This window comes from Chondrus crispus, genomic scaffold (assembly GCF_000350225.1).
Source record: "Chondrus crispus Stackhouse genomic scaffold, scaffold_17, whole genome shotgun sequence".
Taxonomy (NCBI): domain Eukaryota; phylum Rhodophyta; class Florideophyceae; order Gigartinales; family Gigartinaceae; genus Chondrus; species Chondrus crispus.
Window position 1 is genome coordinate 354321 of NW_005179069.1, and position 23000 is coordinate 377320.

The 23000-nt window shown below is 52.7% G+C and overlaps 5 protein-coding genes; 4 read left to right on the forward strand and 1 right to left on the reverse strand.

The window, feature by feature from the left end:
- The first annotated feature begins 2836 nt into the window (after positions 1–2836).
- Positions 2837–3055, forward strand: CHC_T00003066001 (hypothetical protein). Its single transcript, XM_005714891.1, has one exon. It carries the CDS (start codon positions 2837–2839, stop codon positions 3053–3055), a length of 219 nt encoding a protein of 72 aa, XP_005714948.1.
- Positions 3056–3061: 6 nt separating this feature from the next.
- Positions 3062–3985, forward strand: CHC_T00003067001 (hypothetical protein). XM_005714892.1 is given in 3 exon segments: positions 3062–3153; positions 3154–3828; positions 3829–3985. 1 exon segment carries the CDS (start codon positions 3154–3156, stop codon positions 3826–3828), a length of 675 nt encoding a protein of 224 aa, XP_005714949.1. The 5' UTR covers positions 3062–3153; the 3' UTR covers positions 3829–3985.
- Positions 3986–5729: 1744 nt separating this feature from the next.
- Positions 5730–8209, forward strand: CHC_T00003068001 (hypothetical protein). XM_005714893.1 is given in 2 exon segments: positions 5730–8108; positions 8109–8209. The coding sequence occupies 1 exon segment, from the start codon at positions 5730–5732 to the stop codon at positions 8106–8108; it is 2379 nt and encodes a 792-aa protein (XP_005714950.1). The 3' UTR covers positions 8109–8209.
- A 76-nt stretch (positions 8210–8285) lies between these two features.
- CHC_T00008591001 (probable dehydrogenase) lies at positions 8286–10533 on the reverse strand. XM_005714894.1 is given in 2 exon segments: positions 8286–8610; positions 8611–10533. 1 exon segment carries the CDS (start codon positions 10531–10533, stop codon positions 8611–8613), a length of 1923 nt encoding a protein of 640 aa, XP_005714951.1. The 3' UTR covers positions 8286–8610.
- Positions 10534–13369: 2836 nt separating this feature from the next.
- Positions 13370–15493, forward strand: CHC_T00003069001 (hypothetical protein). The gene has a single exon (XM_005714895.1). The coding sequence runs from the start codon at positions 13370–13372 to the stop codon at positions 15491–15493; it is 2124 nt and encodes a 707-aa protein (XP_005714952.1).
- Positions 15494–23000: the final 7507 nt, after the last annotated feature.

Consider the following 23000-nt stretch of genomic DNA (forward strand, 5'->3'; position numbering starts at 1 on the left):
AGTACTGGTGTCTGGAATCCTTAGTGCTTCCATCGTGCAAGGGGCCCAACGGACGAAGCATGGAGACGAACGGAGACAAGTTCGCTTTGATCACTAAAGCCCCCTTTTACTCCTCCTCTTCGTCTATGACAACTCTCCTCGTCTTCCTACGCTGGCCAGCAACCTCCTCATGTTTCTCAGCACGCTTCTTTTCCCTCACCAGCTTCTGTTTCTCTTTGGACATCTTCCTCGATGGCCTCTTCTTTTTCCTACCTCCTGGCGTGACACACGCTTCAATTCTGCAAATCCTGCGAATGTAACTCCATCTCCAATGCAAATACTGAAGACCCTATCTCGCATCATCAATCCCTTCGTCTCTGCGCAGTCTAAAACTACCTTTCTCTCCACATCGACAACCACAACATGGTTGACCATCTCCCCATATGCATCTACCGCTTTGATGCTCGCTAAGAACACTCCACTCTTCTGCCGAAAGAGCCAGGCGGCATCTGGAACATGTCCAGCGGCACTCTTAGTATTGTGAAGTGCATACCGCCCCATCACCTTCTCAATCCAAGTACCCGCCATCGCAAGGCTGTCACATGGCACGGGTCCCTTGGACAAGACCTCCTTAGCTGCAAGAGGCCCGTCTAGAGCAGACAACGCATTACCAATTCCCGCTCGCAAGCAGCTCCCCGTGGGAGAATAACAAGCCACGTCGACGGAGGGTATGGAAAAGGAGGAAGCGCGTGTGGAGCTCGGTCTCAGCCCAGGACAGGCAAGCCTCTTGTACCTGTCCATGTTCTTGCAGCACCATTCGTTCAGCTGCAACATAGCTTTCAGCTGTTGCTCCGGCCCACATCGCAAAATCATCATCGGCTCCTTCTCTGTTGATCCCTCTCGTAGCTCCACGTCAGAGCATATAGGACTCCCAGGTGCGTCCATTATCCCACCGCGTTCCGCTTCCAAGATACAAAAGTCGACCTTCCAAAAGCTACTAGCGCCTCCAGATGAAAGATTGGAGGCGTAATATTGGCCAGCTTTCCACCCATGGCGCTTCCCGGACGCAAGGCTGATGCGTTTAATTTCGTAAGGTCTCTCCTCTTCTCCATCCTCTACGGACCAATCCACACGAAGAAAACCCCAACGCGAAACTGCCTCAGCTGTCCAAGACACCTTCCTGTCCCGATTGCACCACCCTCGCAGGACCCCGGACAGCCTGTCCCCTTCCGGCGCAGCGATCCCTGCTCCAAAACTTGACCATTCCATAATGTCGACGTCGTGGTCCATTTCGACTCTGGCATTTCCACCTCTAACGGCCGACACACGCAATACTACGCGCAGGCGCCCCGCTCGTTTAAAGAGAAGCTGCTTCATACCACCCCGGCCCGTTCGTACCACGGCTCAACGAGCGCACAAACGATGTCGGCGGGGCGCGAGGTCGGCTGTGGAAATCCGTGAGCGCTTTGAGCAGTGGCGGCGCAGCAGGTCTCGGCGGCTGAAAGCGGGGTCGTGTGTGCAAGGTGAAATGCACACATGCAAGGTGAAATGTGCAGGTGAGGAGGCAGATGCGTGGTGGTTTGGACGCTGGACGAAGATAGGCGCTCGAGACTGTGTGCGTCTACGGCAAATGGACAAGGTGCGGCAAAGCGCAATAACTCAAGGATCTGCGATGCGGAGATTAAATGCGGAAACAAGCCGAGGGGGGAATTGTTGGGTGGTCGTCGCAGACAACGCCGACACTGGCGGGTCACGGTTCGAATCGAGCTCCGGACCACTTTCTTTGGTCGCCACGCAACGGGGGGTGTGTTGAATGCGCCTAAATTCACACATATTTTAATCCAACCAAACTGTAATTTTAGGGTTGCTACCGGCGGTCGCCGGGAGATTACCGAGCGGCGGCCGAGGGCATAAAAACCGGGGGACTCGCGCGAGGGAGAAGGGATCCCCGGGGGTAACAACTTGAGTACCCGAACACTTCGCCGGCTGCCCGCTTCTCGTTCCCTGACGCGAGGACGACTGCCCCTCTCGACCGCCTCGCTCGCTCCCGCTGCTACTGCGCCGCCGCCGCCCTGCACCCAGCCTCTTCGTCCCTTGGCGCTCGGCGCCCCCCGCCACTGCACCGCTGAGGCACGGCTACTGAACTAACCTCTCCCGTCTTTCCAACCCGTGTCTGCCACAGATAGAAGACAGTCCCCAAAATCTGACTGCGAGGCGAGCGTCAGCATGCTCGTTCTCAGCATCTTCGTTGAAGTTCTATCTGTTCAGTTTTCGAAGATGTTCTTTCGCACTCATTTACTTTTTGAGTCAGCCCTTGTTGCGTGCATGATACTTTGAACATTTTTGTGTACCATACTGTTACTCTATCGCTCCTTTTTCTACGATGGAACAAAATTTTTGCACGATATTGTTGTGTTGCATTTCTTTCGGCAACTTTCCCCAAGATTACATCAGCTTCCATTTGCATTATTCCCATGTGCATGTTTGGTTTCATGCCCTCTGCTCCGTTTTATGAGTGCCATTCAGATCGTGACGCTCCGGAACAGATGCATGTACAGTACAGGGGGGAGGTCGCTCAATAGTGCCTTCTTTAGTAGTGCTTCCCTCTATATAGTGCTATGGCTCACCCTCTGGCACATGTTATCATAACCCCACACGTGTATCATCCGGCATGGTTCACTGTAATAATAACAGTTGGACGCGAGTGATTCTAGATATCATACTCTTGGGTGCCGCGAGGAGGCCTTTTTAACTGATAAATAAAGTTTCTTGTCACGGCAATCTGGGCAAGTTGCCCCACATGGCATGATATGATTGGGATGATACCGCGATAGAGATACGGGTGGAGATCGTCTAAATGTGGCAAGCAGCTGGAGGAAAGGGGATCTCCGATCTGGCCCGAATAAAACAAACTAAATATTTGTCTCTGGAATGGGGATTGCTTCAGCAGGGCAGATACAACCCCCTCCACGAAGCCGATTCAAGCATTACCCTCCCACATCGTCAAAAGCACCCGCTTGCTCTAGGTTCCAGGCACCGAACCTTTAGCATTCAACCACAGCACCTCCCCTACTAGATTTCAGATTCCTGACATCATAGTCCCCCACATTCCCGAACGTCACCAACACAGCTTAATTGTTCTTTCACCAGGAGTTCTGGCAAAACATCTTCAACATGTCTTTCGCGCTCCCTAATCTTCCTTATCAATATGACGCTCTCGAACCGTACGTCGATTCTACGACGATGAATATTCACCACACCAAGCATCATCAGACCTATGTTAACAACATCAACAAGGTTATCGATGGGCCAAGTGGATCGGCACTCAAGGGCCTCAGCCTTCCCGCCATCCAAGCTAACATCACCAGTCTTCCGGCCGAGATCCAGACCCCGGTCATCAACTCTGGTGGCGGCCATTTCAACCATGCCATGTTCTGGACTCTCATGGGCAGGCCTGGTTCCTGCAACACGGCTCCGGTGGGATCGATCAAGGATAAAATCAATGCCGACTTCGGTTCCTTCGATGAAATGAAGGCCAAGTTCAATTCTGCTGCCGCGGCACGCTTCGGAAGTGGATGGGCCTGGCTTTCCGTAGGCGCTGACGGAAAACTCTTCATTTCTTCTACCAAGAACCAAGAAAACCCTCTCATGGCTGGTGTCGTCGACCAGCCTGGCTCCCCCGTTCTCGGCCTTGACGTCTGGGAACATGCCTACTACCTCAAGTACCAAAACCGTCGCCCGGAATACATCTCAGCCTTCTGGAACGTTGTCAACTGGGATCAGGTCACGAAGAACTATGACAGCGTGTGCAGCGGTAACACGGCTGTGTTTGATGTCCCCATGGCGTAATAGATTATTTGAACAACTGTCAGTAAACAGAAGTCTCCCCTTGGTAACCTAGACGTCCCTGAGCCACTGTGGTGATTCTTCTTTTTGGTGGTTCGGTGTCCTCAGTCCCACACGCACCTGCCATTTCGAACTGTAAATGTCAGCACTTCCAGGAAGATCTGCATGTTTCAATATGGCTCACATAGGTTGAGGAACAAGACATATCCGCAAGGAACTTCCCTTTTGATGTCAACGAGGAAAGCCCTCCCTGACTTCTGATAGCAAACAGCAAGACTCGAGCCGCTCAGAAAGGGAAAATAGGCGATAGAACCCTGCGTTAACTCTGAAATATCGCTCCGTTCAAGAACCAGCACACTCTTGTGTACTCAGGTTTCTAGGAAACAATATTGCCATCCTCCTTGATTGTCATGTTGCTCTAGAATTGATAAGAAAAATTCCCGCCCCAACGTATAGAGTACCTTCGTTATGATCTGATCGAAAAGTAGTACCTGAAATGTGACGGGCAACAGAAAGGCCAACAAAGGGGATAAAACTCCTTCCGATGGATAGCGGATCGGGAATATATCATAGCGGATGAGGGCAATGGAGGGGGAAAGTTCGTTAGTGGGCTTGGCTACTGCGGGCTTTCAAACAGTTCTACAATAACTGAAAACTGCCCCGACAATACACATATTGAAGGACCGCCTTTTCTCAAACTTTCTCTCAAAATTATGTAGATCTTCTTCAGAGGCACCGCTAGAGCTAATAAGAAACTGGTTCTGTTGTACTGGGATGGTTTTACAAACGCGGGAACGAGAAAAAGACGTACTACATGGCTGACTTCAGCACTTCAAGGCGTTGGTGTAAAACGTAGGATTGATTTCCCTTTTCAAACCGCGTTTGGGGGCTCGCGTAGCCGATTCGCTTTTTTAGTCGATGGGACAGAGTATGTGAATGCTTCAACATTGACATTTCGCCATAAAGAGCCAGCAATAGACTCCCAAGACTTTACACAGAGTGCATGCAGCTCATGCACTGCAGCTACCCGCACCCCCTCGCCTGCCAGACCGAACAAGGTACAATAGGGAATATTTTATTAAAGTATTCGTTTACTGGGACGAGTTTCCATGATCTGGTTGAGTGAACTCTCTGGAATGATTGGATGGATGTTTTTAGATACACCGCAGGACCAGCAGTGTCCCTTTGAAAACGTGTCCAATACGTTTCTCTCAGATGTTTTTTATTAAAAAAACTCACTGCGATGACAGTCCGGGATCACGAATACAATATGCAGTCCATTTCCCGCGAAACGACTCTCCTCCAAACGCGCCAAAATTCACACATGCGGAAGTACATTCTACGCTATGAACTTATATCTATAAACGCGGACGTATATACCTTCGGATGTCCGCCCGTCTCAGAGAGCTGCTGTTCAACACGGAACACTCTTGCACACCATGGCAGAATCGAGCAGTGTTGTGGCGTCAGCGCTGCAACTTGAGAAGTCTTCCGTGCTTCGTTTCGTGCGCAGCGCTTCTTCACTTCTATCAGACACAACCACTCTTCATCTCTTTGAGCACCGCAATGGCATGTACTCTATTCACGGCCCATCCGACGTTGTCCTTGCCGGCCGCCTAAGCGCCGATGACTTCCGGGGTGTTTGCGAATTGCCCGCTGCGCCACCTGCCGTTCAGAAACCGCTTGAAACCCTTTATTTCAGCTTTCGCATCGCGAGGGACCTTGTGGCAGCAGCTTTATTTTCAGCTGGCAAAAAGGTGGAGGTAAGGTTTGTGACGGCGGACGGAAGAACCTCTCTCAAGCTTCAAGGCAGTCCCGGTAACCCAGATGAGCTTGAAGACGTCTTCCTGGACAGTTTCAATGCACACGGCACGAGCGCCTTGGCTCAGGGCGTCGACAAAAGCATGCTTGACGATGGAGCAGTCATTGCTGTTAAAGTATCGACAGAAAGGAGCATGACCGTCGTTGGCATTAGTGCGTGGGATGCAGCAAGGAGAACGCTCTGCATCGGAGAGCTATATGAGGATGACATGTTTTCCAACCTTGAGGGCATCATTGTTGCTACGAATGCGAAGGAAGCTATCTTTTGTGAATCAGACTTTTCAGCGTTTGACAAGACGAAGCTAGTTGACGTGATCGAAAAGTGTGGCGTAGCAATGACTATGGTGAAGAAACAAAAATTCAAGTCGGACGACTTGCCTGTTGATTTGGAGCGGCTCGCCGGCTCCCATGTCGCTATCACCAAGTATTTAGACAAAAAGGCCGGCATTTCAGCAACTGCATCATTGATCGGATATCTGCATCTGATGGCTGACCCATCTCTCGAGGGTATCATCAAGCTACAGGAGCTCGGCTCTACGAATTATATGCAGCTCGACAATGCGGCTGTTCGAGCGCTCAATATACTACCGTTTCCTGGAGATGGTGGAAAAAAAGGATCCCTTTTCGGTCTGCTGAATCGCACGAAAACGTCAATGGGTTCACGGCTTTTGCGTAGATGGATTTCCCAGCCATTGCAAGATATTGATGAGATCAATTCGCGCCTTGACGTAACGGCAGCCTTCATTGCCGGTGCTGAGTGTTGCCGTGGAGTTCGAGAAACCCACCTCAAAATGATGCCCGACCTCAACCATTTGTGCAAACGATTCACAAAACATCAAGGCGCGAAGGCGAATCTCCAAGATGTCGTGCGGCTTTACCAGTGTTCTATACGCCTTCCATTCCTTTGCGAGCTTCTCGAAGATGCCGAGAACGAAAAAATTCTCGGTGAACGATACAGTGTACCCCTTCGCAAGTTAGTGCGAGAATTAGTCAATTTCGAGGCTCTGGTAGAAACAACCATAGACATCGATAGGATCGATAACGGAGAGTTCGTCGTGAACCCATCTGTTGATCCTGAACTCCAGACGCTGCGCCAGCAACAAGACAGTATCCTGGTCGACATCAACGATGAGCACAGGAAAGTTGCTCATGCCATTTCGGGCCTGAAGAATGATGCTTTGAAGTTGGAACGGAAAGACAACTTGGGCTACATCTTCCGTCTTACGCGGAAAGAGGAAAAGTTGATCCGTGGGAAGTCTCAGTATAACGTGTTGGAAACTCGCAAAGATGGTGTTCGATTTCAAAGTCGAACATTGCGTCGTTTATCACAAGCGTATGAATCAATTGCTACCGAATACGATGGTAGGGAATTCGAAATGCGCACTAAGGTTCTAGAAGTTGTCGGAACGTATGTCGAAGTGTTTCTAGACGTGGCTGCAGTGCTAGCTGAAGTAGATGTGGCATCTTCTTTTGCGACAGCCGCAGTAGAAGCAAGGTCGGCGTATTGTCGGCCCACATTGAAACTAGCTGGATCTGGTTTGGTGTTGAAGCAGGCCAGACATCCCATTGTTGAGGAGAACATGGATGACGGAGCGGAATTCATAGCCAACGACATCGATTTGACCCGCATCCCAGACAATGCCGAAAGCGATAAGGAAGGAGGTGGTCTTCTGATTGTTACTGGACCAAACATGGGTGGCAAGTCGACATACATTCGTTCGGCCGGTGTGCTCACCCTCATGGCGCACATTGGATGTTTCGTACCGGCAGAACATGCGGAAGTACCCATTACTGACAGGATTTTTGCTCGCGTCGGTGCTGCGGACAACCCAAACCGAGCAATTTCGACATTCATGTCAGAAATGCTCGAAACAGCAGCCATCCTGAAGTCAGCAACCCACAACTCGCTTGTGATCATCGATGAACTTGGAAGGGGAACCGGCACAACAGATGGATACGGGCTTGCTTATGCCATCAGTTGGCATATTGCACAGAAAATTCGATCCGCTTGCATGTTTGCCACTCACTTCTTTGAACTGACCGCTCTTTCTGAAGATAGTCCATGTGTTGGAAATGTGCACGTATCAGCCGTAACCGATCCGAACACGAACAAGCTAACTTTCCTCTATGAGGTTCAACGCGGTGCTTGTGACCAAAGCTTTGGTGTTCACGTTGCTGAGATGGCTCGATTTCCTCCGAAGGTAGTAGCAGAAGCAAAGCGAAAGGCCGACGAACTAGAAGGCATCGGGACCGCTGGAAAGCGTGTGAAAATGTCAAATATTTCAGATGGGGACAAAAAGGTAGGGTTAGGAATGGTTGAAGAGTTTCTCGAGAAAGTGAAAAAACTGCCGCTAGATACAGAGGAGCATAAGAAGTCTTCTTTGGCCCAAGCTCGCGATTGGAGGAAGCGAATCGTGGCTGAGAAAAATCCATACGTGATGGCGTTACTCGAAAGTTCTTAGCTTGACCGATGAGCCTGAACAAAGTAAATCGATTCCTCGAAAATGTCAACTGGGGCGTCGCATTTTCATGCATCCTCAAGGGATTGAACCGTTACCACCAATACTGGCTGATTTTTCGAAGACGCCGCTCTAGTACTACAGGAAGCAGCATCCTATTAACCTTTTACGCGAAGCTTCAGACAAGTTAGCACGAAGGCCGTTTTAAGTCGGAGAAGTTAATGCCTGCAGAACCAGGGGACTAGCATGGCACTCAGCCTCAGGCAGCTAACCTAGGACACGGACCGCTCGTCTAGATCGAGAACAATCGCTGGAGAAGCTGAGGAAGCAAGTCATTTTCATTCGTGCTTTAGACTCGCACACATATCGATGTTCTGTAACGCCCGCCAAGCTACAGTGGCTTTGGAGCAGAATGTATATTTACCCTGTCTGCAAGCATGTATAAGCAAGCCCTAACTTTTGAGATTGCCTCCTGCAGCGGTTCTGCACTTAGAAACTTCCTCCTTTATGCAGCCGCACCAACTGTTGCAGCATCTGCTTGTCGCGCAGCTGCGCGAATCAGATCAGCTCCCTTCTCCGCAATCATCATTGTTGGTGCACCAGACTGCCCTCCTGGAAGTGTAGGCATGACGGACGAATCGACAACTCGTAGCCGTGCAACACCCTTTACCTGCAATGCCGGATCAACAGCCGCCTGTTCCCCAATTCCCATGCGGCAAGTTCCAACCATTGCGTTGGCAGTGTGGCAAGTATCCCGGATATATGCTTCAATGTCGGCATCAGACACTTTTTCGCCACCAGGATACAGCTCTCTACCTCTAAATTCCTTCATACTGTCGTCATTCCCAATCGTTCGGCACAGCTTCACCCCGTGCACCAGTGTTTTGAGATCCGCGTCGTTAGAAATCCAGTTTCCATGAATACTCATACTATCGCGCACGTCCGTAGATCGAAGTTGCACGTGTCCTCGTGACTTCGGGCGAGCAGCAACTGATTGGATCGTGAATCCAGTGGGTCTGTTTGCTCGATTTTGCAAGTAAGAACCCGCTGTTGCGAAGTCGGCGAGGGAGTGGTAGGGGTCTGGCTCTGAGACGAAAGGGATAAACCGCAACTGCAAATCGCAAGCGTCCATGGACGGATCAGTCTTGGCGAAGCCTCCGGCTTCGCACATAGGAGACGTTAGTGGACCCTTGCCCCGGAATACGTAGTTAAGTAGTGTTCCAATATTCTTGCCTGTGCGTTCGGTGTAGTACACAGAGGAATTGGCCTTGTCCTTTTCTGGATTTTGTGACTCAAAGCTGACCATTGCTGCGGCGTGATCTTGGAGATTTTGGCCAACTGCAGGTACATCAGCAACAATTTCAATGCCGTGACTGCGCAGATGTTCGGCCGGGCCAACGCCGGAAAGCATGAGAAGCTGGGGTGTAGCGTAGACACCGCCACACAGAAGAATCTCCCGGCTGGCAGACATCCGAACCCGCGTACCCTTCGAATCAATGAAAGATACTGCCGTGGCGACAGGAGTGGAGGAACCGGCTGGGTTCTCAAATAAAATTCTCTCAACGACAGCGCCGGTCATGACAGTGAGATTGCGCCTTCCTTTCGCTGCGCGAAGGTAACTGGTGGCTGGGGATTCACGGCTTCCATCACGTTGTGTGACTTGGAATGGCCCTACGCCATCCTGGCCAGTTGCCCAGTCGTTGAAGTCAGGGTTATGATTGAGACCGGCTGCGTTATGAGCTGCCTTAATGAAAGCCTTAGACATAGGGTTAAGGCGGGCGAGGTCACTAACAGCAAGCGGTCCTTCATAGCCATGTGCGTCTTGATTGGGGACGGCGCTCTGCTGCGACTCGCTCTTGAGGAAGTACGGAAGAACATCTTGGGGGGCCCAACCTGGGGCGCTTTCTGCCCATGCGGTGTAGTCGGCTGGGTGTCCGCGGTGGTACAACATAACGGAGATGGCGTGGGAGCCGCCGAGGACCTTTCCGCGAGGAAAGTAAAGACGGCGGTTGGCGAGATTTGGTTCGGGCTCTGTGACAAAAGCCCAATCGTTCGGGGAGCCGAGAAGATAAGGGAACCCAAGAGGGACGTGAAGATAGAAGGAGTCGTCGGGTTTGCCGGCCTCGAGAAGTAGTACACGGGTTGAAGGATCCTCAGTTAAACGGTTGGCGAGGACGCATCCGGCAGCACCGCCACCGACAATGATGTAGTCGTAAGTGGTGGCAGCCTCCGACGAAGGGACTGTGCGACGGAATGTAGAGGCTACTGTTCCCGCAGGAGCAGCCATATGAATGAGGCGGCGATGGGTGGGGGGAGCGGGCGTGCGCACAGGTCGTGGGGTACATGATGAGGAGGAGGAGATGAGGGATGTGAGGGTGGATCTCGGAACGGCAATCGGGGTGGCGAAAGCCGGACAAGGAGAAGCCATGTTGATGGAGGACGGAAAGGAAAGAAGAGAGCAAAGGGTCAATGCCAAGGAGCAGAGAACGGTACGAGAAATAAATGAGGGAGGACTGGAGCACCTTGCACCTTGCCCTTACTCATCAAACCCTCTGTCTGGGAGGATGAAATTGAGCCTGATCTCGTGGGGCGTAGGGCGTGTGATCAAGGCGAGAGATATGGCTCTCGCACGAAGGCCGAGGCGGACCAATGGGCGAGGATGGAGCGTATAGCGGCCAATGAGAGAACGCGCCGGGCCGTGGTGCTTTCGCTGCTTGACCGAGGCCAAAATTTTAGTTTAATTCATATTCACGCTGAGATCCGCTCGGTGGGCAACGACCAGCCGAACGTAACGGCAGTCTAACTACTGAAGGGTAGCAGTCAGGGCTGGCTGGTGATCTCACCAGCCTGACTGCTACCCACGAGTGAACACGTGTACAACCCAGGCGCGCCCGTTCTCTATCCCCTCTTACCCCCATTCTTTGCGATGCACGCATCGCGAGTCCTAGACGTTTCCGCGGAAACAAAAAGGAAACAAAAAGAAAGGTTTCTATTGCAACTCCTGAAAAACATTGAATACATTACAGTATTGGGGTGTGACTGTACAGTATCAAACCTTTCGGGCGGGTTGGCGCCAAGACTTCGGTTCAACTTATGACCTGAACAGCCGTGCGGACAGCACCACCCCGTTCCCCTCATAAAGAGAAGTGAACACGTGTATTTTTCTACTTTACAGAAAAGTTCAGCACCACCCCGTTCCCCTCATAAAGAGAAGTGAACACGTGTACTTTCTAGAAAAAAGTGAACACGTGTAACGAGCCGTCCCCTTTTTTCTTGCTTATTATTGCTTATTGCTTATACTTACACCTAGACACCTAGATAGACTAACGTCTAGGAACCACAAAGGATTACAGGGGGGGTCTCTTAATTAGTGCACTTTTAGTTAGTGCACATTGGATTTTAATGCATCCTCTGATAGCTTGGCACGACTTTGTACAGGTGTACACGTATGTTCACGCGAGCACAATGGTCGTCGTCCGTAGAGAGCGGGTTCCATTCTTTTACAGATCCCAGCAACCTTATGCATCTTCGAACAACTAATCACACAATGAGCACAACTGAACCAGCATCCAGGGCGTCAAGAACCCGCCTTACCCTTTCGCAAAAAGAGGAGGTGCTGCCGCGACTTTCACAGGCCTTTGCGCAAGCAGAGCGATATTGTGAGGAGGTGCGTGTTATGGAGGCGTCCTATCATTTACGTCTTGCTAAGCGAGCGTTGAGCCGTGTCTATAATGAACACACGAAGCGTCAGCGACGGCAGACGCTGGTAACGGAACATTTCGTTGCCCCGTAAACTACTTTTTAGCGAGCCCCTTAGATAATGCACATTGAAGATAGTGCACATAGAATGCGCATGGCACGGGGATGCATTAATTGAGGGAGTCGCCTGTATCCCCTTTTACCCAGATTTCCCTGGAGCATTGAATTCTGCACGTGCGGGTAAACCTTGTACTCGTCTATGAAGACGGACTTGACCGCCTTCATTCACTATGCCTGTCAAGACTGCACCTGTTAAATAGCAGTATGGAACCGTGGTGCTATACAACACTGCTCCAGTAAAACGGTGCTATTCTACATATAGTTTCGATTCTTACAAGCAAATTGGACCCGTTCAATACCGCTGCAAGCATAGAACAGAGATCCATGTGTTGGGTTTTGAAAAAGAGGGCCGTCTTAAAGAATGAGCAAACCCGCCGCCGTCGGTGTTGCAACATGGAAAATACACTCCTCATTACTACAAAATTCGATTTTCCCCGACAGGGCCTCCTCGTACGTGAGGAGGTCAAACTAAGTACGTAAACACTCTGAACGCTCCATCCCTGTTGAACAATGATGCTGTGTCCCGCCAAACAACGACACCCCCCCTCTCACGATGGTATTTGGGTTCAAGTGCGGGTGTGGTCGTAGCTACTCCAGCCTTCAACCGCACTGGATGCACTCACATCCAATGCGGTTGAAGGCTGGACTAGTCACTCAAAACTAGCAGGGGGAAGGCATAGCCCGAAAAATCTTGCGAGTGCTCATGTGCTGATGTGTGTCTTCTCCTTGTTGCGCAGAAGGCTGCTCGTCTGAGCATCGCTTACACGTATACCAAGGCCATCGCGGTGCACAGCACTCTAGGCAATGAAGCACGAGCATGGTCACGTGCAGCGGATCAGCAAATAGAGTGCACAGTAGGCGGTTGACGACGTCAACCGCCTACTGTGCACCCTAACGTCAACTTGACGTTTACCCGTTCGCCGAGCAAGACACTTGGAAGACGTGTGCTGACCAAGAGAGAACCCGGTGACTGGGTCTCACCAAGGCACTTACTTCTGTTTGATGAGGAAAATTCTCGCATAATTACAGTACTGAATTACACTACAAGGGCCAGGACGTGAGCGGACGCGGGCGGCAGTAGCACTACGCGGAAACCTGTCGTTGCGCCCTACTCGCCAACTTTTTCGTCTACCCCCCTCCGGCGCCCCGCATCACACACCGCTCGACTCGTCATCCCCTCCCGCCATCTCTGTCCCATCACCCGAAACTCCCAACGCCCCTTCGCGCTCTCTGCTTCTGTCCCTCCCCACTCCTTCCCATCTCCTGCGTTTCCTTCCTTCCTCTCCCCCTGTCCCAACCCCCTCCAAACTTCTCGCCACACCCCGTCCGCCATTCTTCCCTTTCCGCTTTCCTCCCTTGCCCGGCGCTTGCTTTTCGTCTTTTCCAATCCGCCTCTCCGTCTCGTCGCAAACCACATCAACCTCACAGCTACGCCCTCCCACGCGATGGGCGCGCCCGCCCCGCCCGCATCCCATCCTAATCCGCCGTCCAACCCCACCGCTGCGGCGTCGAACCTCTCCCCATCGTCGCCTCCTTCCGCCCGCTCACCGCGTTCTCCAACCTCTTCCTCTCATTCGCCCGCGTCTGACGCTTCGGAAGCTTCATCGGACCACTCTCCTACCGCCTCCCCAACCCGCTCCTCCGCTTCAACGCCCTCCCCGTCACCGCAACACCATCACGACTCCCACCGATCCCCCACCACCCGCCTACCGCCCCCACCGGCTGCCCCCACGCCTCCCGGTCTCTTTAACCTTGGAAACACGTGCTACCTCAATTCTGTCGTCCAGGTTCTATATCATATCCACACCTTCCGGACATCTCTCCTATCTTACGCACCGGCACACCATCAAGACCCTCTTCTCGATTCCTTCGCCTGCGAGCTCACCTGCTCTCTCCGGAAAGTCTTTCTCACACTCGACGATGCCTACGCCGCCGCTCTCAGAGAACGCTCGTCTTCTCATCCCGGCCCTGATTCGACCATCCCCAACGATCCTCATCTCACTGTTTATTCCAACACCGCAAACCATAACGACGAACTAATTCGCGAAAATGTCGACTATGTCGAGCCACAAAATATTATCAACTTGCTCCGCGATCATGAGCGTTGCCTCGAATTTGACGCACGTGGTCAGCAAGACGCTCACGAGTTTCTTCGCTTCCTCCTGGACAAAGTCAACGACTGCATGCAAATGGACAATGAAGAAACCCCAGACCCCGTCCCACGCCCTGAAACCAAACTGGACAGTCTTAACCACATGCCTCACAACTCTTGTACATACCCCGCGCTACCTCAAGACTTACCCCCACTTCAATCAACGTCATCAAGCGCACCAACAAATACTGGCTCCTCGTCTACAACCCCTACCCCCACATGCCCCTCCCCATCCAGCCTGCCGTATCTCAACGGTCATCTTCAGACGAAGCAACCTACGGACTCGTCTGACCATACCACTCAGGCGCCGGCATGGGAGCATGCCGCAGCCCATCAGCATATGACTGACTATGATCATGCGGATCGCTCCAGAGAGACGCATGGTGCGACACCGACAACCGCTGCAACGTCTCTGTTATCACATATTGCTAGTTCTGTCCGCGCTCCTAATCGACTTGGTGTGAAGGATGAAGATGAGCAGCCATCACCAACAGCAAAGCGACGCCGCTTCGATTCGCCGAGCGAAACAGAGGCAGCGTCGCCGTGCAAAAAGCTGCGACGTGAAGGCCCTGTTTCACCCAGTGATGATCAGCAAAGAACGAGTGACAAAAACGATAAGAGTTCCGCATCGTCTCCAAATCGTGGCACACCACTTAGAAACGGCTTCGCAAGAAGCGAAAAAGTTTCATCACACGGTACATCCCCGGCATTGACGGACGAGCGACCAGCAAGACGCTACAGACGCAACCTAGTCCCAGACTTGTTTCAAGGCCGCGCTGTCACTGCAACGAGATGTTACGAATGTGAGTCTCAGTCGAAGCGTCCTGAAATGTTTCTTGATGTATCTCTGCCAGTAGAACATGGCAAGTCCCTGGATTGGGCTCTCTCGACACAATGCGTCGAGGAACAACTTCTTGGCCCTAACAAATACCATTGCGACGTCTGCAAAACTTACACTGAGGCAAAGCGATGGTGGCAAGTCGCTTCACTTCCAGAAGTGCTCACTGTGCACCTCAAACTTTTTGCTTACGGCAGTCGGTTGACGGGAATCGGTGGGAAGGTATCTGTCGCAATGCCATGCCCAGTCCGGACGAAGCTGGCAGAGTGGTGTGATACGGATTGCCGAGAACGGAACGATGAATACATTTTGACAGCTGTAATTGTGCATGAGGGCACTGGTGCTTCTTCGGGACACTACTATACATACATTTGCAAGACTGAGCAAACTCAGCAATGGTATTGTTTTGATGACTCTTTGGTGACCGCTGTTTCCGAAGAGGACTTAAAGCAGAGGCTTTTCACGTCTATGAAGACGAAACGGACGGCTTATCTACTGTTCTACAGCAATGCTAGTGATCTCAAAGCCCATGCGACTCACAGAGCCTCGAAAAGTGAGAGAGCTGCCGGTGTGCTGTGATGCTCCTGGATTGCGTTATACTGTATAAATTTCTGACGTCATTCGCACGTTTTGTGAGCTGTTGCAGTACTTTGTTTTTTCTTTCATCATAACAAGTCCATGCAACCTTGTCGCAGTGTTTAGTCTGCGCGACGAATGGGTATTGTGTCAAGATTGCTAGGAGGAGCGATTAAAGACTGGCCCGTTCCGGGATCCAAGACTGATCTTGTCTTTCAAGAGCTACTCGCTTGGCTATTTCCAATGAATTTTGCGCTCTGTATGGAAGGCAATGAATCTTGAATGCCTCACTGCCTCTTCTGTGCCAGGAATACAATCCTACCAGGTGACCCTTAAACCGCGGCGTCCCTGACGGAGGGCAAAAGGATAGAAACATACGGGCCATATGCAGAAGGCTCACAAGGTGCAGTGCGGTTCAGGCGATGGATGGGCCAGCGGTAGGGATTGTGTGAGTGGCGGCCGTAAGTGCACCTTCACCAGTGGGCGACTCTTGAAATTCTAAAATCGCAAATTGTGTTGACCAAATCGGGATTTTGTGACACACAAACGGCGCGTTGTGCACACACAACGCGCCGTTTTCTCGGACGGGCGACCCCATGCTAGGTTAAATGTGTATCGCACAAATGTCAAAATGTGCGCGCGTACAATCCAAATTTACTGTACACAGAGAAAGCGTCGGCCGCCGCCCGACCGACGAGACTCGACATCTACATCCTACCGAGCATGGCTCTGAATGAGAAGTAGCAATAGAATAGCCATTTGGTCATTCATGGTTCTGACGGTGGCTGCTCAGTGAAAACACCATCATGATTGAGCTTAGCTCACAGCACACACTGTAGATAGAGCTCCGACGGCGTCATCGCCGGCGTCCGGTGCCGTGCTCGTCGTTAGGAACGACCCTGACACACCGTGCTCGTCGTTAGGAACGAGTTCAAAGCATGCGTACAGTAGGGGGACGCACATTATGTGCGTAAGCATTTCCGTGGTAAAACTCATTTTTTGTTCACAAAAAAGAAAAATATGACTCTGACACAAAAAATAATTTCCGGAGGCGCCCAGTGAGACTGCTTTACCACTCTAGAAAAGTATTATTTGGTGAAAAAGGTTAATTTGGGAACTCAGGGCGTGTCTTAACAGGCTGGTTTTTGCTTTGCCTTGCCCGGTTTTGCCAGGAATACTTTTAAATTCTTAACAAATACCGTATGCTTCTTAAGCCGTTGCTTTTCTTAAACACATAAATTAAAACGTAGGAGCCACTCATAGCACGCCAAGTCACTTCTTTGGGCAAGGCAAAGCAAACCGCAGCAAAACGGGGCATGTTAAGACACACCCTCAGTTCTCGTTGCTCCTATGAAAGCATGCCGCTGAGGAAAACTAAGTGCGGACACTGGGTACACGTGTCCGCGTTATACGCTCTCTCTGATGCTTATTAGAAATAACCAAAGGGAGATTTCACGATCAGTTAGCGAAACGGGACAAAAGAACTGATTCGCGTCCGTGCACACCAGGGTGCATGCCGGTGAAGACCCACCAAGGAGTAGCGAGCGGGTGTAAGGGGCTTACAGTCAGCCGAGCGTCGCACCGCGGCGACCCGGAGGCATATAAGCGCAGCGCCCAGGGTCTCCGCGATCGCCGCCGTCCCCGGGCATGTCTATTTCTCTCTGAGAAATTCCCCCACCACTCCGGGCGGCGACGAAGTGTACGCGACACACACAGCGTGCCGCCGAGGAATCATGGCAGGACCGACTGACAACCCCGCCCCCGCCGCGCCGGTGGCTGCATTGCGGTCCACCTGGGCTGCGGCGAAGCCGGCGCGCCGCGACTACGGGGTGGTTGTCACCGAGCTGAATTCCTCGAAGTTGGTAGGCGAGGGAGGCGTCTTTGAGAGGGGCCCACACATTCCCGTTACGCACATGGGTTATTTTAAAACTCCCCAGGACGCGTTCCTCGCTGATCTCAAGTCCAAGGACCGGTGATCCGGAAAATAATGGGAGTACGTAAACGCCACCGGCGTTTGGACGGAACTGGGATTGGCCGCCATGACGGTGGCCAAAGATGAAGAACCAAGTTTGGAAGACATGGTAAGGAGGCTCAAGTTGGCTGAGGAATCGAGGCGGGCGGCTCTAGAGGTCCTGTCGATGAGGGCACAGTACTTCCGGAACATCACAGAACAGGGAGTAGAAGCCGCTCGCCAGACGTCCTTTCTTGTCGAACAGGGCCATGATGCGGTCTTCTCCGAGTCTTACCGCACGGCACGAGAAGTCCTCACCTCCAGGTTGGAGGTCGCGGCGGCGAAACAGCTGGCGAAGTCTCGACTCGAGAGGGCCAGTGGACGCAATCTGCAGGAGAGTTTCTCCGGGGCTCCCCAGTCAGAGTGATGGCCCACCCGGGAGAGGGTCCCACAAGGGTGGCCGGGGGACAACCCTTGTGGACGAGGACGTCCTTGAGGTCCGCCGCCTGGCGCTCGAAACTCTGGGCGTCAGAATATCTGGTGCGAGCTATCCGCTTTGGCATTCGCAACTTGCCAACCGAGCCGTTTATGGAGGGGCTCGTATTAGGAGAGATCCCCCAATCGGAGAAATATAAGTGTTTTGGGAGGGCATATCTGGAGAAGGGGTGTCGGGAAGGGATCTACGAGCGGGTGAGCAACGAGGAAGCGGACGAGAAGGTGCAGGAGGGGAATATGATATCTTCGGCGTTCACTGTGTGGCAAGGGGAGGGGGAGGACAGGATTGGAAGGTTTGCGGTGAACTTGCATTGGCAGAGCAAGCACTGGCCGCGGGAGAGCATCAAGATGGAAACGATACCCTCCTTTGCCGCGGATATACAGAGGGGAGATATGTTAATGTCGTGGGACATACAGAGCACGAATCGACATTTCTATCTGCACCCACATGTGCGCGACTACTTCCTATTTCGGTACGATGGTGGGGTATACCTCTGCTTCACTCTGCCATTTGGAGGGGGTCGCTCGGTGCTCTGGTTTACGAAGCTGTTGCGGCCGCTGGTTCAGTAGATCAGAGAGAAGATGAAGTCTCGGGTTCTCCCTAACATCGACGACTTCTTGACAGCGCCCACACCTTTCGGAAGAGCATCAGGGCCGCAGGACTGTGCCCGGGCACGGCGGAGACTTGGGCGGCTCTTGGAGCGCCTGAGGATCGAGAGGCACCCGATGAAGGGTTGTTGAGAGGGAAGCCGCAGGATAGACCACCTCGGGGTGCACATCGACACCGAGGAGATGCGCTTGTATGTGTCCGAAAAGAAGGTGGCGCGTGTGAGGGCTTTGGCCAAAACGATACTGCTGTTGGCGCAACGGAACCGCCGCCTTGTGTCGTTGGAACTACTGCGACATTTTTGCAGTCGTCTGTGTATCGGTAACCCTCGTGCTCCCGCTCACCCGATTCTATACTCGGTCGATCTACTTCGACATGAGCCTGCCCGAAAAGCGGGCAACGGAGACTGAAACCGGAGTGGAGCGCAAGGAGCGAGGGCCAAGTACGAGGGGGGGTTGTTGCGCTCGAAGCGCGCGCCCCCCCTCCCCCCCCCGTAGTACGCTGCGCGGAGCTCCAGGGGGGTCTGGGGGCCGAGCCCCCGGCGGGGGACTGGAGTCGGAGCCACCAGTGGGGGTTCAGCGGCGAAGCCACCGGGAACGGTACGCTGCATGGAGAGGCTGGGGGACGGCCGCGTTCATCGAGAGCGCGCCTCTGCCGCCAATCCCTGCGCGACCTGCGCTACTGGCGTTCGCTCACTCGGGGCGAGGGGAGAGATTTCATCAGGCCCAACCCGCACCTCACCATGCACAGCGACGGAGCCGATGTCGGGTATGGAGGCCCCCTCGGTTTGGAAACGGGCGCTGGATTGCTGGGTTTGTGGGAGGGTCGCGTTTTTTGGGACACGGAGGACAGAGCGCAGTCGATTACTTTGAGGGAGCTCCGCGCCGTGTGTCTGCTTCTCCATCGACACTTTGCCGAATACGTCTCAGGATCCCGCGTCCGCCAACTGCTCTTGCACGAGGACAACCAAGCGGTAGCGTACATCCTCAACGCAATGGTGTCCGCGAGCAAGGCAATGATGGTAGAGCTCTGCAAGTGGGAGGTGCTACTGCACGTTCTGGGGGTCAAGATAGAGTCCTCAAGCCTCGCGTCGCCCGGATCCCACGTCCGGGACAGGGCATCCGCGAAGCGGTTCACCGCGGAGGGTATCTAACGGGACTCCCTCTGGAGGTCAATAGCGCGCGAATATCGCTTGGACCATATCGTCTTCAACTCCCGACCGCTGGGAGAAAACATGGTGGCCCGGAAGAAGTTCCTGCGCAGGCAGATAAAGGACAACAGGGGGGACGGGACGGGCCGGCTGTGGAATCCGCCGTTCGACATGCTTCCGCTGGTGGTGCGCAAGATCGAGGCGGAGGGACGGAGGGGGATACTGTTGGCTCCCAATTGGCCTGCTCAAGCTTGGTTCGCGGGCTTGCGCGCGCTGAGCTCACGCATGGTCGTGCTCGACCCCGGTGGGTGCCACGCACCGCTGCTTCGCGCAGAGAAGTCCGTCAATCCCGCTTGGTCGGTGGTCCTAGCCGAGATCAGTTAAGGGAGGATTGGGAGATGGGGATCCGGGCGAATGTATTCGCACGGACCGGGACTGCAGGCGCCACGGGAGGGGCGCAGGAGGTGGCGGCATTGGTGGTGCAGTACGCCCGCTCGGAGAGCACGTGGAGGAACCGCCTGACCCAAGTTCGCAAATGGCTCCTGTTCTGCGATAAGGAGGGTCGTCTCCCACGCCTGGCTGAGGAGGGAGACTTACTCGCATACAGCGGCTTCCTATCCCTCGAGGGCCGGGTCGGGCCGACCTCCGCTCCGCAATATATTTCGGCTATCGCGGCATATCACGAGGATGCTGGCTATGCCTCTCCAACCCGCACGAAGCCAGTCTGCGACCTGTTGAAGGCGTATGCGCGTAAGGAAGAGCAGGCTGGTGGTGAGCACACAGCCCGGGCGGGGCTGACAGCAGGTGTAATGCGGCAGGTGTTGGAATATGGTCTCCAAGCCAGTGCAATGTCGGAAATTGGATGTTGCGCTATGGCAATTTTCATATTTATTTTCCAATGTCGTCCGGTGTCAGTCGCTCATGTCACGGCGGCTGACGTCACTCTCACAGATCAACTGATGTCACTCTCACAGATCAATGCCTTGCTGTACGGCTCACGCATCGCAAAGGGAAGTCGCTGCGCCGCCCGCTTCTGCTGTCGTATCCCTCATCCCCTACATGGGAGCCAGGGACTGCTGTGCATGATCTCTTTCTCCGGTGGGTGGCGGTCCGCCCGCCCAGTGCGGGCTGTATCAATTTGCGCGCTGCCCAGCCCGTCGGGTCGGCGAACCTCGCCCTGGGCATTGAACGTACCTTGCTACTGATTAAGGCGTCACCCCCCGACGGTTACTACTACGGATCCCACAGCGGCCGCATCGGGGGGTTCAACGAACTACTCAACCTCCAGTTCACCAAGGTTTGGATAATGTAGAGGCTGGACTGGACTTCGGAGACTATGTTTGGGGTTTATTTTGACAGTAGAATTGTCGTCACCGCAGACTCAGAGTGCTTCTTTGCGCACCTGCGTCCCGCATGAGCGCATCTCCGGTCTACTTGGTCTTCGCGTCCGTGTACAACGGGGTGTATGCGGGTGAAGACCCACCAACGAGTAGCGAGCGGGTGTAAGGGGCCTACAGCCAGCCGAGCGCCGCACCGCGGTGACCCGGAGGCATATAAGCGCAGAGCCCAGGGTCCCCGTGATCGCCGCCGTCCCCCGCCATGTCTATGTCTCTCCCACCCACCCCTCCCAGTCCCTTGCCCCTCCTCATATTCTCGGTGGTATCACATGTCTACTTCTATAGTGTTGGGTATGTTTTGCCTTTATGTCTAATTGCTTTTGATCTTGATTGGGTTTCGTTCTAGCGCTGACGAGTTTATGGGTTCTTACTATGAATGTCCGCGGACTAGAGTAAAGCAACATAAACTCTTCAGTAGGCGAAACTTCTGTTTTGATAGATTCCGTAGGGGAACCCGGGGCAAAGTTCCTTATCCATAGGCGAACTACGAAATTGACAGAATCCGTAGGCGTTTTCCTCAAAAATCCAACCATATCTGTCACAGATTTACGTTCCCGCAACTGATCTTGCCCGCACATACCCTTACCGATCTCGGCGTTTTCTGGTAACCCTAGACCATCCCATTCCCCAACTGCTCTTTACATCTTTCCCCCTGAACATTAGTACCTCTGCCGAGGACGAGCTGCAGAGAATCGCTGCGATCCCGCAAACACCTCTGTATTGAAGGTATTCTTCCCAAATAATACCGAAAGCATCCCGCTATCTCAAAGTCGACGTGCATATTTGAACCTATGTCGCCAGGTGCATCCAGATAAGGGTGGGATTGATAATGTCGAAGAGGAAACTCGATGCACGCCAAAAATATCGAAGTGCTTTGGGTTGGCCAAGAAGTATGCTGATAGCCATGGAGGAAGAACTTCTTGTCCGATTCCAGAACATATTTGCTTCATTGGTTTCACTAGCCATGATGATGTTCAGTCTCAAGAACGAGAACCGCCTAGAGCAATCAGAGACGATCTGGATGACATTATTGACGGTTTCTTTCCCAGCGATGAAGAAGAATTCATAAGAAACAGGGGCTCTCGTTGTTCAGATGATTACCAGAAAAGGTCTGCGCACCGCAACAGCAGTTCCGGTCATGAAAATAGTAGTTCTGATGAAAGTATTGCGTTTGTCTCACAGTCTAAAGTGCCAATGCTCACGGGAGAACACTTCACAGAATCAGACTCCTCGAGAGGCCTTTTCCCCACCAAAAACACTCTTTTCGAGAACGAACCGCATCATCATGCGGCAAATTGCAAAGAGTACATGGAAGCAAGCGTGCCTACAAAGAAAGATTTCGGGCAGAGGCTAGGGAAGCACTTTCAAACGAGAGAAAAGTCTCTGAGAGTTGGCGCCCGGAACGGGCAGTTGAAATAAAACCAGAAGAAGGACTCGAAATGGACGCAAGATGGAAATATGAGCAGTATTGCGGTGCAAATACGGCGTTTTTATCAATACAAAAGGGTATAAATGTTCACCGAACGGCTGAGGAACTTTCTCTAACTTGTCAAGGGAGTCATTGAAAGGCGAATATACGGTTTCTTCGAGACCTAAGCACTGGTAGATGGAGTTTGCAGGAGTACAAAGCCCATTTGTCTGTATGTTCTGGGCAAGAAGTTTCAGGTGACACAAATAGTAGGCGAAATTGCACCCCTGCTTATATGGCAAAACAATGGCTTGATTGATTCTTCCGGAACTAAAAGAAACCCCATCCTTGACAACCAATTTTATCGTCTCAATTGTGCCTGCAAAACAAACATACATCCGTCAACCAGGTCTTCGTCACTTCCGTGCAGTCAAGAGCGAGATATCACGCATTATGACGACCAATCGCCTAGAAGAGATGGAAACTACGCAGGGATACGCCA

Excerpts from the sequence above, each read along its gene's own strand:
- CHC_T00003068001 (XM_005714893.1), top strand. The coding sequence starts at position 5,730 with ATGCTTGACGATGGAGCAGTCATTGCTGTTAAAGTATCGACAGAAAGG.
- CHC_T00008591001 (XM_005714894.1), bottom strand. The coding sequence starts at position 10,533 with ATGGCTTCTCCTTGTCCGGCTTTCGCCACCCCGATTGCCGTTCCGAGA.
- CHC_T00003069001 (XM_005714895.1), top strand. The coding sequence starts at position 13,370 with ATGGGCGCGCCCGCCCCGCCCGCATCCCATCCTAATCCGCCGTCCAAC.
- CHC_T00003066001 (XM_005714891.1), top strand. The coding sequence starts at position 2,837 with ATGTGGCAAGCAGCTGGAGGAAAGGGGATCTCCGATCTGGCCCGAATA.
- CHC_T00003067001 (XM_005714892.1), top strand. The coding sequence starts at position 3,154 with ATGTCTTTCGCGCTCCCTAATCTTCCTTATCAATATGACGCTCTCGAA.